The sequence below is a fragment of the Camelina sativa genome, chromosome 7, assembly GCF_000633955.1.
Source record: "Camelina sativa cultivar DH55 chromosome 7, Cs, whole genome shotgun sequence".
Lineage (NCBI taxonomy): Eukaryota > Viridiplantae > Streptophyta > Magnoliopsida > Brassicales > Brassicaceae > Camelina > Camelina sativa.
The window spans coordinates 10,229,083-10,242,939 of record NC_025691.1 but is presented as its reverse complement, the minus strand read 5'-3'; the positions used below and the strand labels follow the sequence as shown (position 1 = coordinate 10,242,939).

At 35.6% G+C, this 13,857-nt stretch overlaps 2 protein-coding genes and 1 pseudogene across 2 annotated transcripts in view; 2 read left to right on the top strand and 1 right to left on the bottom strand.

The window, feature by feature from the left end:
• On the bottom strand, positions 1,930 to 3,238 carry LOC104700856 (annotated as a pseudogene).
• On the top strand, positions 3,893 to 5,135 carry LOC104700855. The gene is made up of 3 exons (XM_010416452.2): positions 3,893 to 4,041; positions 4,224 to 4,367; positions 4,460 to 5,135. Exons 1-3 carry the CDS (start codon positions 3,960 to 3,962, stop codon positions 4,669 to 4,671), a joined length of 438 nt encoding a protein of 145 aa, XP_010414754.1. The 5' UTR covers positions 3,893 to 3,959; the 3' UTR covers positions 4,672 to 5,135.
• LOC104704501 (BEACH domain-containing protein B-like) overlaps positions 9,786 to 13,857 on the top strand; it is a 15,456-nt gene continuing 11,384 nt past the window's right edge. Inside the window, exons 1-10 of the mRNA XM_010420577.2 lie at positions 9,786 to 10,093; positions 10,298 to 10,750; positions 10,855 to 11,013; positions 11,140 to 11,289; positions 11,691 to 11,846; positions 11,969 to 12,010; positions 12,100 to 12,444; positions 12,806 to 12,979; positions 13,168 to 13,328; positions 13,473 to 13,791. Of these exons, the coding sequence (XP_010418879.1) occupies positions 10,034 to 10,093; positions 10,298 to 10,750; positions 10,855 to 11,013; positions 11,140 to 11,289; positions 11,691 to 11,846; positions 11,969 to 12,010; positions 12,100 to 12,444; positions 12,806 to 12,979; positions 13,168 to 13,328; positions 13,473 to 13,791 (2,019 nt within the window). The 5' untranslated portion in view covers positions 9,786 to 10,033. The remainder of the gene's footprint in view (positions 10,094 to 10,297; positions 10,751 to 10,854; positions 11,014 to 11,139; positions 11,290 to 11,690; positions 11,847 to 11,968; positions 12,011 to 12,099; positions 12,445 to 12,805; positions 12,980 to 13,167; positions 13,329 to 13,472; positions 13,792 to 13,857) is intronic.

Sequence of the window (13,857 nt, the reverse complement as noted above, 5' to 3'; positions counted from 1 at the left end):
GGGGGGGCTCAGTTATGGAGAGGCAAAATGCCAATAAATACGCGCTTTATTAGTTAATTTCTAATACTTGATAAATAGGAAATTTACAACTATATATCTACACAAATTAAACGATCCAAAAGTAATACTGTTATAATGCATTTAATTTGTTAATAAACCAAATTTTTCAAAGATTAGCAAACCCAAATTTAAGGTCAAGGAAATGAATCAATATAAATGATATATACATATACATATTTATATATTGGTGTACGAAAGTATATAAATTTTTTACAGATAAGATCAGTCAAATATTCAGCGGAATAGCAGACCATCTTTGTCAAGAAAAAAAAGAAAAAACGCAGACCATCTATTTTCATCGGACCATCTTTTACTATTTTCATCGGATATCATTGTTTTGAATATCTATTTTCATCGGATATCATTGTTTTGAATATATATACTCATATTTGAAACAATCCGATCCGTTTTTTTTTTTTAATAAATACAATATGTAATTAAGCATCCCATACTATTTAATTAAATCAACCCAATCCACAACTAATCATTAAACCAGTAATAGACATTATACACAACGGAAACATACAAATAATACCAAACCAATATAACATTAATACAATAACATTCCTAACCCTTCTATCCAACAACCTAACATGGATCTAACCAAGGTTCCAACAACATAACCATACATACCCAACATCACACAAATGAGGCCCTAGATCATCCTCCTCCTCATCGCCTTGATTCCACTGTCACACTTTTGCCTTTACCTGCACCGCAAACACAAATTGAGATGCATGAGTATTTAATAAACACTCAGTGAGGCTATACACACAAGCAACCGAGATACCAATGTTTAACAAACAACAAACAACACAACAAACCAGGAAACCGCAACAGACAAGTTGGTGTCGACCGACACTGACTCTAACATGGTGTCGACCGACACCAACTTGGTGTCGATCGACACCGACCCTGCAACCCGATCCGCACGAAGTTGAAAGTCGAAGAACCGCTTACCAAAACCTCCAAATCGTCTGAAACTCATCCAAAACTCCTGGAAACTCATAGAATCCCACATCCAGCCACAAAGACACAAGAATACAACACAAACAACAACAAGACAAGCAAAACAAAGGATTCTCAGGCTTAGATCAACCATGGTCATGCACTCACCTCTTTGCAGGAAGATTCTGACCCAACAATGACGAATCCAACCCTTAGAAGCCTTCTCTTTTGTTCCTAGCACGAGATCTCCACTCCACAGGAAACAGATCTCACCAAAACAGCTTGGAAATCTCACAATCTCTCCCAAACCTCAAGAACACTGTTTTCTCCTCTTTCTCTCTCTCTCAAGCGGCGTAAACGACTAAAGGCACAGCCTAGGTCGACTTTTCTCCTTAAACCAAACCGACCCAAATCGACAATTGAAATCAACTTGGTCAAACCAAAATTGATGGTGTCGATCGACACTCTTCTTAGTGTCGATCGACACCCACTCCCAATCCCCCAATTTGGTTCGCGGATGTTACATTATTACCAAGAGTCATATGAGAAAATAATTATTCGAAAATTTTAGAGTACCCAGTCCTAACTCCTACCTAGTATTTAGGGGCTTAGGGCATCCACAACGGTGAGATTTAAATTTGAGTCTCTTATAATTTTTAATCAATATATTATGTACTGTTTCTAATATAAGAACCTTTTAAATTCTAATTAAAATTATCCCCTCCAATGGTAGGATATAATTTTGAGTCTCTTGTTTTTAAAAAAATAAAAATAAAAATGTGTGAGTTACAACAAGAACAAAAGTTCTTCATTAATCAGCAATCCCAGTTTATAGCCAACAGTTTTAAAAATTACTATAAGAGGTTGTTTGTATATGAAATAAGTAGCACAAACAATATCATGGAGATGCAACATAAGAGAAAGATTAATGCATACTCATTAGATTAAACAATATGAATGCTGCAAGTTAAAGTGTGACCTTTGGAAGTGATACAAACGAACATAATACAGCTCCCACCCAAGGCTGTGTTGGTATCAATCTTAGTTTGACCCAAAGCTCACCATCAATCTCAAAATCCCGGACCCCAACTGGGACAGCTATAGGGATCATACCAAATTTTAACGAGAGCAATAACAACATGAAGTGAAATATATCTCATGAGATCTTTCAGTGAGTGGAAAACAATATCCAACTGAAACCAAGTAAGAGCAATCCCAACAGTTGATCAACTAACAAGTACACATGTACTACAACTAATTGGACATAAACATGCTTCTTCTTCAAGTCATCAATCACAGGCTGCAACAAACCAACAAGCCAATCTTCAATCCCAGCTCTATACACTTTCCAAAGCTTCCCCAAAACCATATTCTCCACAAAAACAAAGCATTTATTTTGGGATTATCAATTCACTCTGGAAAGAGTTACTATGCACAAAACCAAATCCTTTTGTATCCAACCATCCCCAACAAACAAAACATGAATTATAATGACCAATCTAAGCATTCGATATTTCAAAGATTCATGCTCAAATGAAAAAAGATTCAAACAAAATGTACATGAGTTTTCCAATTCCCAGAACATCTGACTGACAAAACCAAGTCGTTCAAAACAGGAAATTGCAATCAAGGTATGCAAAATTCGCACAAACAAGAAGAAGTGATCGCAACGTTACCATTGAGTGTACATATCGAGAACAACAATCTTATCACCGGCGGCTTTAACAATTGGCCAGAACGTATCCTTATCAACCTCCGTAACCTGGCCGACACTGACATTCACTGTTTCTAAGCTACACCTCGCCACATACGAACCGCACCTCTTCCCTGAATCTAAAACACCACCACCAGAACAGAACCCAATTCTCGTCGCGACAGCGCCGGGACTCAGGATCCGACAGTGCTACTTCACAGGGATAAATCCGCCGCCGGTAGATTAAGTCAGAGAGCATAGGAAAGCCGTAGGAGATGGAGCGATTGAGAGAGAGAGAGACATTGTTGAAGAAGAAGACGACGAAGCTCGAGTCCAAAACATTTAGTGTGATCTGATTCGCCTCCGCCGATTCCCATCTCCTGCGACCCCAATCTCCTCTGCTTCGATATCCTTTGATTCCAACTTCCACTGTCAACTCGCGAACTTCGATCGAAAGAGAGAGGGGAGAAGAAAGAAAAAGAAAAAAATCGACGAGAACGGTTTGTCCAACAAAAACGTGACACGTATGGTCTCTTATTATAAAATCCAGTCTACTAAATAAGAGGTCCTCTTATGTTTTTTCTTTTCTCTGATTTATTTTTTTTCTTTTTTTCTCACTTAAAACCCCTCTTATAACTCTCCCTTGGAGAAGGCCTTAGGCCAACAAATATGGTTCAGCACCAAATTTTAAGTTTTTTTTAAAAGCTTAGATTCCAATTCAAATTCATTGAAACAATGGATTATTGGGTATATATATGTCTTTAATTAATTTTGTTTATTAATTATTTCATCTTACTTCCCACAGAGGTAAAATTCCTAACATTTTTATATGATATATTTTTTTTGCATTGAAACTAGTAGAAATTACTTTCAGTAGATTTCTAAATTTTTATATTAACATAGTTATTTTATAAATATTTAATAAATTTGTATTAAGATTGATATTTTATGGGCAAACATGATCTTTTCAAAGTATACCAAGTCAACACAACCCATATTGTAAGTTACATTTGATTTGACAGGCAATATATAGAACTGTTCAAGTCAAGTCAAGGCGTGTGAAGGACGATTAGTCATCATGTTTGAGAACGATGCTTAACCACTTTGACTAGGAAAAACTGAATCCATTTACAACATCTTATATAAATTACTCATGTTGTCTTTGCATCACATATCATTTGATCACTTCAAAACAACTCCACAGCATTAATTACAGAAACACCCAAAAAAAAAAAAAACAGAACAAGTTATTATTAAAATGAAAGCAAACTCAAGAAATGGAGGTTTGTTTGCAATGATGGTTCTGGTTCTTGTTGTTTATTGCTTCTTCGAGAATATGGGTAAGCCTAAGTTTCCTCTCGTCCACGTATCATGTGTTAATTACATTTATCTTATTAACGTATTATATATATATATATTTTGTTTTTTTGCTGTCTCTAACGACTAAACTTAAATCTTTCATTGGTATTATATATTATTACATTAATCTTTAATAAAGACAATTTATCGTTATCTATAATAGCCAGGATCTCGGTCGAGGTTTCGCCTTATGAACCAGTTGGAAGTTATCTACCTGGAAGTTTATTTGCTCTCTACAACAAAGACAAGATGCTAAAACCGTTCCCATCTCATAACGAGTATCTCAAAAGATTCAATCTAGCCTCAGGTTTTTGTTTTAACTTAAGTATATAACCCAAAGAACTAGTAGTTTTTCAATCATCTTGTTATATACATGCTGATTCCATATGTTTTATGCAGTGGATGTTTGGCAAACAGTGAGAAGTAACTGTAGAGATGGTTTCATCACTTTGAGCATAAAATCAATGCATTTCTTCGTCTCAAAGCTTATGCAATTCAGATATTCAGTATCAACAGCAATTCCAACGACTCGCTCGTGGACTTCTCGGATTATCTTCTGGGTAACACTAACTCGATCAGTTTCGTCCATGGCCAACGACACAGCTCTATGATATTTTTTTCATCTTGATAGATAAAGTGTGGTTTGGTGATATGTATGTGAGCAGTGGCCAGTGAGCCTGAAGGCTGTAACAGTGAGGTGACATTAGAAAATGCTTGGAACTATAGAGGAAGACATATACTTGGTAGAATAGTATTTTGTCAATCAGATGCAAACTTGCAAAAATAAAAATAAAATTAACAATATATATTATTGGAAATTAAGAGTACTTCAGTTGGATAAGCTTTTCGATGGATTTATGCCAATTAATTGTGGACTAGGAGAAGAGAAAACTGCCCAGAAATAATATGGTATAAGTTGAATACTATTAATATGTGTATCCTATTTCTATCTAGATATATTTAAAAGGTGCATGAGGGCTTGTGTGGAAATATATATCAATCTTCGAATCAGTTGGATTTACAAATAGTGGAAGTAATTTTGTGGTTGTATATAAAATGATTTTGGTTCCGAAATATGACACAACAAAATATTTTGTTTTTTAACCACATTTTATGTGATACTTTTTCGAAACAGTTTTTTTTGAAAAAAAAAAGTCTTTGACCGTCTTTTTATCATCTTTTTGTTTATTATGTCTTTATTATGTTTCTTTCTCAAAGAAATATTTTGTGTCATCCCATTGCTCGTTAGTCGTTATAGCTAGCCCTAGCCTAGGGTTCAAATAATTATTTTAGGGACGTGTGATCCACACTTATAATCTACATGAGATTAGATTAACCATCCATGCTAAATACTAGATTACTACGTTTGAAATAAAGAAATTTGTACGTTTCTCATTTAATATGATTTATTTTTTAATTTTTTTAACACCTAATGTATGATTCAATATTAGAAAACTATATATATAAATTAAATATGCTTCTTGGTATCCGTATAAAGTACATTAAAAATGTTCTTGAATTTGGTTTTGTCGCCAAGGGATACATATTTTAAAACGTACAGTAAATGAATTTGTACAGTTTTTGTGTAATCAGCACGTATTGCTAAAACAAAAAGAAATCGATTTGTTCGTTCGGGTTCGGCTTCGGCACCATACAAGAGCATGACTGTTCAGTCAGAAGTTTTTCTTTTTTTGGTTTAAATTCATTCTGAAGTTGTTGGCAACTGGAACCAATGACGCGACACAATGTTGTTCTTTTATGTGTCACAACGATTTATTCACCAAACACAGCGATATATCACAAAAATCAACGCACAAAAGTTTTAATATCGTTTTAAACTCATCTAGCAACAAAATTTTAAGATCCAACAATAACTACGAAACAAGCACTAAAACAAATTGTTAATTTATCGCAGTAGTCAAACAAACATGCAAAAACTTCATCGATGATTAAACTACCTGATTTTACTTTGAAGGTTTTTTTTTTTGGTTCAAAAGCAAATAATTGTTTATTTCCTCAAAAGTCTAACATTTTAAAATATGAACTAATTAAGCAAATAAACTCTCTTTGCTTATGTTCTAGATTGGACATGAGTTTACAAGCCTACATGAGTGGTTTGAAGAAATGCACAAAATTATATGGACTAGGCTTGAGCAGAATTACAGGACGGAATGGTTTTTTACGAAGTCAAACCAAAATTTACCAAAATGCACAATGTTTTTAATGGACTAGCTTTATTAGGGTGGGAAAAATTACTGCACTAGACGATTCTTTTTAACCAAACAAAACAAACCAAAATTCATAAAAAAGTTAATCTTTCCACTAAAAGTTATTAAAAGGTTAATCTTACCACTAAAATTTAATCATATTCTGCCCTGAATGTAGTTCTGGGCATTCGGGTTCCCGAACTCGATCAGGTTTGGGTTTTCGGGTTTACACCTATAGAATCCGATCAGGTTTTATATACTATCGGATCGGGTTCGGATCAGATTCGAGTTTGTTCGGGTATACTCAAAATCCGATAAATCTGATCAGATTTCGAAAACCCGATCAAATTTATACACCTAAAGTGAATATCAAACACTTAACCTGTAATTTAAGCAATTAAACTCAATGTCAAACCAAAAAAAAAAAAAAAATTCAAGTCTTCCAAAACATTCTACAAACAATAGAGAAATTCAAGTATTCCAAAATAAAGAGAAACTCAAGTAGACATCTTCCAAAACAACTTTATTTGATTCACTTATCCCATCATCAAATCAGGATTCTCAACTTCTTCCCTAAGATAAGTATCCAATTCATTTGTGTTTCTAACTCCAATCTTCCAAACCAGCGAATCATACTTATGGTCCACTGGGTTGTACCCATCAAACTCATCCTCCATGGAGTCAAATACTCGGTCTATTTGCCTCTCTTGAGTATTCTGAGTTGAGGACTAAGACTGAGAAAGTTCCTCTTTTGCTGCTGCATTGAATCTTGTAGTATACTCTTTATACATATCACAAATGATATTCATAACCGAATCATACAATGTCTTAGCTGTTAAACTCTCTTCTCCATATAGCTCCTCAAAACACAAATTTGCATACTGCATTTTCTTTCTCGGATCGAAAACACTGACAATTACTAACATCTTGTTGATGTTCTGCAGGCCATCCAAGTACTTGTCGAATTTGTCAAACATCTTCTTTGCATTTACTTTCACGTCATTATCAACACTATGACAAAGCAATCGAAGCTTTACTGCTATGTTAACTATCTCACCATAACACTTGAATGCATTCATAGTAGTAGAGGCGGATACAACCAATGTCGCATGATAGAAAACATTGAGAAACTTCACTAACCTTTCAGCTTTACGCCAATCATCTCTCTGAGGAGGTCCAATCCTTTTCACTCTATTATCAGTCTCTAAAAAATGATCATTATACAGCTTATCTTCAAACTCCATCCTATCAAATGCTCCTTTGAACTTTATTGCCCTAGTCAACATGAAAAATGCCGAATTCCATCTAGTGCAGAAATGTAGTGGCAAACTTCCCTTTGAAAACCTACCAGAATCTACTCTCAGCTGAAATAACTTCCTCCGATTTGGACACGATCTAACATATGAGATTCCATTGCGGACTGCAGTCACACTTTCATCAATTTCAGCCATACCGTCCTTCACTATCAAGTTAATGATATACCCAACACATCTCACATGCATAAAATCCCAATCTTGAACCAAATAATCTTCACTAATTAAAGAGAAAACAGACTGAAACTGACTCAGAGCACTAGTATTAGCAGTTGCATTATCCACAATAACAGTAATCACCTTTTCTATTCCCCATTCAGCTAGACATTTCAGAAGTGTATTGGCGATTGTTTTACTTCTATGATCTTCAACATGCTTGAATCCTATAATTAGCTTCTTTAAACGCCAACTCTTATCAATGTAGTGGGCAGTTATAACCATATAACTTGAACATGTGAATAAAAAAAACATTGATAAGTATCTTCACTAATTTAGTAAAAACATTGATAAGAATATATTGAAATTTTGATACAAAAAACAGTATCGGTTACAGAGGAAACCGTATATCAGTTGTCAGTGAGACTCTTTTCTTGGTAGTGAGAAACGGTTTTTTAAGAGTAGCCTTCCTCTCAACATACATCTTTACTATATATCTTCCTGCTGTCCTTCTTGAATGCGGCTTGTACAGGTACCTAAGTGGATTACATAAGAAAAAAATCGATTAAAATCATGTATATTAGAGTCATGTATATTAAAACAAGTCGCAAAAGAATATAGAAGCATCACCTTGTTGCAAAAGTGTTTAAGTGAAATTCCTTCTACAAACGACAATGGTAACTCCCCTATCACCACCATTTCATTCAATGCTTCTCTAAAAATATGCTCAGGCACTTTTCCAAACTGTAAATTTCCATCTTTATTAATAATCTGTTGACCTTCACTAGAATCTTGACATTCTTCCCATGCCTTGTATGCCTTGCAAATTTTTAGATGATTCCACAAGGTTTTTGTCCCTGATTTTGTTGGACAACTGAATTCCTTTCCACAATAGTTGCAATTACCTTTGTCACGATTGTCCTTCAATCTTATGAAATGTTACCATACATTTGATCTTGGGTTGAGAGTCTTTTGGGACTTAGATTCAGGTTGCTCAGACTCGGATCCGCTGTTACGTGTTTATTTGTTTTTCCCCTTTGATTAGACTCAGGTGTTAAAAACTCTTCTTCTTCGTGTATATCTCTCTCTTCATCATCAAAATTTGGAGATGATAAATCCATCTGCGCTTAAGCACATTCAAACCAAAACTCATCATTAAGAATCATCATCAAGCAAAGCTCGGCCAAAAATCAAGCAATGCATCATCATTAACAGTCAAAAATCAAGCAAAGCTTGATCACATCAAAGAAAAAAATTTCTGTATCTGTAGAAAAAGACAAATCAAAACCAAATTGTAACCAAATTGCTTCACACCAAAAGACAAACACTTCACCATCAGAATCTCCAACCATTAAAATCTCAAAACAAGAGCAAAGAACAAGAACATTCTGCTCTACTTGTACTTTACCTATTTTAGCAAATTAAGATATTATGCAAAACAGAAGACGAAGAGTAAGAAGACAAACCTTTGATTTTCTCTGCGAAGTTTCAGAAGGAGAAAAAGATGCGACAACTTGAATTGGTGTTTCTAGTTTGAATAATTGGGGATGAAATCTGATTTTATATTTTTCTTTTTAACAATGTAGATGGGAAACCGAACAGACTCTACGATAAAAGAGGAATAGTAGAAATTAAGGATTGTTAGTTTTAGGAATTTAGGTTCTATTATATATATGTAATGTCATGTATGTATATATGTTCGGGTATCGAGTTTTCTTTCAGGTATCGGGTAAAATCCAAACCCGATCGGATACCCAAACCTTAGATATATTATATCCGATCAGGTTTTACACACTAGCCAAACCCGAACCGAACCCCCTACTTCGGTTCGGGTTCGGGTTCGGGTTTTGGGTCTGGATAATATGCCCAGGGCTACTTGAATGAATTTTCTTCCTAAAATTCGAAAAACTTGGAACCCGAACCAATTCCGAACCGAATAACCGAATGCCTCCCTAACCGGAAGAAAATGGGTGACGTTTGGTATAAATATAATGTAAAGAGGAATTTAGAAAACTTTACTAAAAAGGAGGACTTGCTTTTGTAAATTCTAAATACTTGTCTGCACTCTTTCGTTTCTGCAGATTGCAGAATTTGGGGGTAATTGCTCCGATGCTTTCTTCATCGCAGCAACTCTTTATCACAGACCTGAAGAAGCTGTGTCCCTCGCCGTTTCTCTTCGTAGTGAATCCAAGAACCAACGGTTATGCGCCAGTTCTGGTTAATTTCTTCTGGGATCGAACCGTCGGCTAGAGATCTTGAAACAGATCATTGAACACACGAAACCCCGATTGAGCTAAATGGAATCCGACTCTATCGCAGCATCGTCTCCAAGTTCTGATGCAACTACGTCTCATTTGGTACGCCTTTATTGGATGATTCTGGTTTTTGAAAATGAGATAAGAATTTGAGGGTTTAGTTCAATTTCCCCGATGCTGAAGTTGTTGTTTCCTTATTTGAATCATACTACCAAATACAAATGTTGCTTTGCTTCTCTTTAGTTAGTGGCTAATTTTGGTGTGATCGTACAGTCATGTTGCTTTTGTTTTATTGTGATTGTGCAGCCCAGTGTATCTGTACTATTAGATGCTCTTGAGCAGTCTGCAACTACACCCAGGATTGCAAATGGTCTTTCACAGAGGCTGTTACGTTCGTTACAGCTTTCAAATGAAAATAAACTTTCTTTTAAAGCATTGAATGGAGCTTGTCGTGTGCTCAGATTGGCTTGTAATCAAGCTAGGGAAAGTAGGAAGCCCGGATCTTTAGTCGAAAGTAGTGACAGTGGAGTTGTAGTTGATTCACCTGTTAAGAAGTCTGATTCAACAAGTCATACAGAGGATTGTTGGTTTGAGTGCGTGGAATCATGCGTTGGGATTTTCACAGAGTTTTTCTCGTCGGCAGATGATGCAAAAGTTTATGTTTTGCGAAGCTCTGTTTGTGTTGATTGTCTTTTTGAGCTATTTTGGGAAAAAGCCGTAAGAAACAATGTGATGAAACTTATTATTGATCTCATGAAGGTATCTCTTTCAATTAAGTACTTGTAAGTAGTCTTTACTATACTTCTGTTGATCTTTTAGTTCGTTAAGGAGAATAAAATGGATTTTTTTATCCTTATTTTCAGATCAGGCCTTCGTGTGACGAAGACAAAAGCGCAAAATCGCAAGTGTGTTCCAAATATCTAGAAACTTTCACTCAAGTGAAGGAAAGAGAAAATGATTTTGTTGACTTATCTGTTGATCTATTGGCGGGTATGAGGGATTTGATCAAGATTAATTCGAGGGTAGGACTCTATGTTTGTTATATAATGCTTGTAATGTCTGTTTGGCGTCAGCTACTCCTACTGTAGATCCTTCTCTTTATTTTGTGCTTCCTCTAAATTTTCTCTTCTACTGTTTTGCCAATCCAGTATTACCAAGCCCTGTTCCGTGAGGGGGAGTGTTTCTTACACATTGTCTCTCTATTAAATGGTAATCTTGATGAAGCAAATGGAGAGAAGTTGGTTTTAAATGTCCTTCAGACTCTAACTTCCCTGCTTGCGAATAATGATACGTCAAAGGTGCTTCTTCTTTTCCTTTGCTCTTCGCTACAGTAATGGTCACTTAATATTGGCTTGTTCACTTATCACCTCTGGATGAGAAAAAACATGGGTTCGTGGAAGAAGTAACTTTTTGTAGCATATTTAGCGACAAAAAAATTTGTTTCTGTAAAGTTTCTGCTTACTGTGTTACCAAAATAAGAATATCGCTTCTCTCCCCATGATTCATGTAGATAAGGCTGATGACATGTCAATATTATTGTGAAAGAAATGTTGGAAGTGTCATCTCAAATAGTAAATTAGCAGAACGAAAGACACATGAACTTTTATTGTTTTGGAAGACTTTCTGAGCTAAGTTTGAATCTAAAGGTCTCTTGCACTGGTATAATTAGTTTTTGCAACTGCTTCCTTGTGCCCTTCAGTTTGCATTTAAAGCCCTTGCGGGCAAGGGTTATCAGACACTGCAAAGCTTATTGTTGGATTTCTTCCAATGGAAACCTACCCAAAGGCTCTTAGACGCGTTACTTGATATGCTTGTTGATGGAAAATTTGACGATAAAGGCAGTGCTCTTATAAAGGTGATGTAGTTTCCTTAATTTATCAGTTAATGATTTATCTTTTAATTTTCTTGTAATACCTAGTTCACTGGGGCTAACTCTAATTTTCCTGTTTCCATGGTTAATTTGTTCTTCCTATCCAGAATGAAGATGTTATCATACTTTACTTAAATGTACTTCAGAAGGTTGGTGCAATTCTCGTTACTTAGATTTGCCTTTTCCCATATTTTGGTTTTGGGATATATCCTTACTGTGGAGGTGTATGATATGGCAGAGCAGCGAGTCTTTGCAGTGTTATGGGCTAAATTTGTTTCAGCAACTCCTTAGGGATTCCATATCGAATCGTGCTTCATGTGTTCGGGCGGGAATGCTTCACCTGCTTCTTGATTGGTTTTCTCTGGAAAATGATGATAGTGTAATCTTGAAAATAACACAGCTAACTCAGACAAATGGTGGCCACAGTATTTCTGGGAAGGATATACGTAAGATATTTGCACTTCTTCGGAGTGAAAGAGTGGGGAATCAACAGAGATACCGCTCACTTTTATTGGCTTGTTTGTTGTCAATGCTGAATGAGAAAGGACCAACAGGCTTTTTTGACATGAACGGGGTTGATTCTGTAAGTCTTTGTCCCACTTGAGAAAGTTTTCATACTTAAAATATATGTGCTATCGTACTGCTACAACTAGTTGAGATAAAGTATAAGCTCATCAGTTATTTAAAGCTGCTTTTGCATACTGATTAATTTACACTGCCGTAACTGTATCAAACATGCCTCAAATTTAAATGGTAAATGTTTAGACATAGTGGCGGCTTTGTAGAGGTGGAAAGTATTTGCATTTTTGATACCAAGAAATGGTGGTACTCTATTGGAGATATTGATGCTAATGTGTTACACTTTTCTTGGTGAGTAGAGAAATTCTGACAATTTTTTTATACTTAATTCTTACCTTTTTTGTAAATTGTTTTCACATTCGCAGGGGATTGTAATCAGAACAACCGTTCAGTGGCCTGCAAATAAGGGGTTTTCCTTTTGCTGTTGGCTTAGGGTAGAAAGCTTTCCTGGAGATGNCGTGAGATTAGAACTTACCCTATCTATCTCTCTCTCTCTCTCGAAGAAATCGTCAGACTCCTATAAAATGGTCACTTGTTTCGTACGGCCTTTCTTTACTCCCTTTAGAGAGATAGAGAGAGAGAGTGCGTGCGATTATCTTCTCTTTCTTCTTTGATTTATTTTCCTTTTTTTTTTTCTCTTTTTTTTTTTTTTTTTTTTTTTTTTTTTTTCATTCTTTAAATTTACTTACGCCTCTCCTAACACAATTTTCTCTGTTTTTTTTTTCAGTCTCTGAATCTGAAACGGCAATGTGTAAATGTGCATACCAACTTGGTCTGTAAAAAATGGCATTTTATTTGTGTATCTCATAGTATTGGAAGAGCATTTTGGGGTGGAAGCCTCTTGAGGTGTTATGTTGATGGGGATCTTGTGTCATCTGAAAGATGCAGGTGATTCCACATAGGTTTTTTCTACTACATTTTTTAAGGGCTTGTTGTAATATTTATAGAATTATTGACAAGTCAGATTGTGTAATGCTTGGTTGCTTTATTTTTTCTATTTACAGTAGTTGATTCCGTTATCTTATATTTCAGCTATCCCAAAGTTGCTGATGTACTTACCAGCTGCTTAATTGGTACAAGAATCACCTTGCCACAAATCCAAGATAACGATGGCCTGGAATCGATCCGAGATGTTTTCCCGTTTTTTGGCCAAATTGGCCCTGTTTACTTGTTTAATGATTCCTTGTCTTCCGAGCAAGTTCAGGCCATTTATTCGCTAGGACCAAGCTATATGTATGCATTCTTGGAGAATGAGATGACTGGTCCCTTTTCTGATAATCCATTTCCGAGTGGTATTCTTGATGGAAAAGATGGGCTTGCATCTAAGGTTTCCTTTGGACTGAATGCACAGGTCATCCACCCTTTTAAGCAGTTATTTGCTATCATTTATGCCAATCTTTAATAACAACTTTCTTTT

Coding starts and splice junctions, on each gene's coding strand:
- LOC104700855 (XM_010416452.2), top strand. CDS start 3,960: ATGAAAGCAAACTCAAGAAATGGAGGTTTGTTTGCAATGATGGTTCTG. Junction 4,042..4,223: donor TTGCTTCTTCGAGAATATGG/GTAAGCCTAAGT, acceptor TATCTATAATAG/CCAGGATCTCGGTCGAGGTT. Junction 4,368..4,459: donor AAGATTCAATCTAGCCTCAG/GTTTTTGTTTTA, acceptor TGTTTTATGCAG/TGGATGTTTGGCAAACAGTG.